The following is a 2,213-nucleotide window of genomic DNA, read 5'->3' on the forward strand; positions in this document are numbered from 1 at the left end:
GAAACATGCTTAGCTTCTCTCCTGCTTTGGAGCTGGTTATAATTTTTATTGTTCAATTATAAAAGTAACAATTGCATGCACGCATTAGTAACACAAAAGGAACCAAGTTACTATATTAGATTAGGATTTATAGAGTCCTCATCTTATGAATATATATATAAACAACAATTGATCATGTATGGTTTATTTCAAGATATATGCCTATATATAGTACATACTAGAGATTACCATTAAAAAACAAGACAGAAAAATGACTTGATAATTCACTAATCTTTATTTCTGGAGAACATGACGATTTTGCCCTAACCTAAACTAAACCACTTGTGTAATTTCATTTGTTCAGTTAACTGTAGGTTCGATCTTGGCCAATAAAGGATCTACCATATATTCAAGGCCCTCTTTAAAATGATCAGGATTTGAAGATGATGAATGAAGAAGAGGGGTTAAGTAGTGGTACACATAAACATTGTATTCCACAATAGCATCACCTTTTGAGAAATCAACCGTAACGAAATTGGTCCTAGCAATCCCACGTGCGAATTGGAACACACCAGTTCCACCAACGATTGGCATCTCTCTAACGGGTAGCTCAACGTTGTTACGCCCCAAAACGCTGAGTGTGCTTCCATTGAATTCTCCTTCCGTGAATGCAAACGTCATCACCATCATTAGGGCCATTTCCACTTGCGAAATTGACGTGTATAGCCCTTGGGCCTTTCCTATCAGCTTTGACTCCGGTTCCGGCCCAGCGGTTAGTGGGTCTTCTATAATTACCGTAGTCCCGAAGGGAAATGTGTCTTTTGCCCTTCCCTCGGGCTCGGCAATGATGCGCATAGTGGGCTTTGGCCCACTAACGACGTCGTGGAAAAAGAAGTGGAGGTGGGTGAGTTTCTCCTCATGAAAGCCCAAAGATCTTGGGGAGATCCTCCGGGCGAAGCCGACGGATTCCGCGGCAATGAAGGAAAAGAAAAAGGGAAGGAAGAAGAAAATTTTGGAGTTGGGCATGGTGGAGAGTTTGAAGTCTGAAGATGCAGTGTTTTGGAATATAGCTCTCTCTCACTCTCCTTAGTAGTCTAAGTAGTTGTGTAAGGTAAATTTATTTATAATATCACCAAAGTATTTTGGAAATGATACTAGATTATTAAGCTGATAGTCAAATATGAACAACTTGGAATATTTTAAGGCGACGTTAGAAAAAAACCAAGGAGCATTTATATCATATATCATGTATCTTATTAAATAAATAACGTGTTATGTTTATACTAAAATCAATTATTAACATTAGTTTTTTTTATGGTATAGTGTATAATATATTTTAAAATATAAAATACATATTAAAAATAAATTATATTATATATATATTTATATACAAATATATATAGTAACTAATTTTGTTGTACAAATATTTTTTTTGTTAAATGAAAGAAAAACTATTAAGGTTAACAATTTTTTTTAAATTATATTTAACAAATATATTTTATTAATTCATGTGCAAACTTTGAAAAATATAAATGTAAATTATATTCGTTCATGTGTATAAATTTTAATAAATATATGTGTAAATTATATATTTTTTGTATGTAAAATTTTTATAAATATATGCAAATTATTACTGATTAAATATTGACCAAAAATAATAATATTTGATGAACATATAGCATTGCTCAAAACATTTTGTCCAATATATAAAAAACAAAAAACAGAAATAATTAGATGTAACATATTATTTGGTCAAAATTTTAGGGGTACTATGGGAGAATGTTGCTAATAATAATTCATATGAAAACCTCAATATAGGAAGCAAAACAGACATATTACATCTCTTTGAAAACAACCCCACTGTAACTACTAGGTTAAAAATAGTAAGAGACTAAACAAATACATGTACATATATCTCATTAAAATGGAAAGAAAATTAAGTAAAGTACTAATTTGATTTTGTCTATTTCTCAAAATGATAAGACGATCCTTAATTAAAAACATGTTTTATTACGATTTTTGACTCTGTACTTGGTTTGTCAATCCGGTCATTCTATCAATTTTACGACAAAAATTCGACAGAAATTACTGACATGCTAGGTTCAAAAATGGATAGAGACTTAATTGTCTCTAAATTTAAATTGATTAGGGGTTTATTTCTCCTTATTATTCTTTAAACAATATTTTTAATTATATTTTTATTCGTTATATTAATATTTTTTTTAATAAAGAAG

At 30.7% G+C, this 2,213-nt stretch overlaps 1 protein-coding gene across 1 annotated transcript; it reads right to left on the minus strand.

The window, feature by feature from the left end:
- Positions 1–251: 251 nt before the first annotated feature.
- Positions 252–1,082, minus strand: LOC107492865 (pterocarpan synthase 1). The gene has a single exon (XM_016113915.3). The coding sequence runs from the start codon at positions 1,003–1,005 to the stop codon at positions 340–342; it is 666 nt and encodes a 221-aa protein (XP_015969401.1). The 5' UTR covers positions 1,006–1,082; the 3' UTR covers positions 252–339.
- Between the last annotated feature and the right edge of the window lie 1,131 nt (positions 1,083–2,213).

Source organism: Arachis duranensis, chromosome 6, assembly GCF_000817695.3.
Source record: "Arachis duranensis cultivar V14167 chromosome 6, aradu.V14167.gnm2.J7QH, whole genome shotgun sequence".
Taxonomy (NCBI): domain Eukaryota; kingdom Viridiplantae; phylum Streptophyta; class Magnoliopsida; order Fabales; family Fabaceae; genus Arachis; species Arachis duranensis.

Bases quoted from the DNA above. Each gene is read 5' to 3' on its own strand.
- LOC107492865 (XM_016113915.3), bottom strand. From the start codon at position 1,005: ATGCCCAACTCCAAAATTTTCTTCTTCCTTCCCTTTTTCTTTTCCTTC.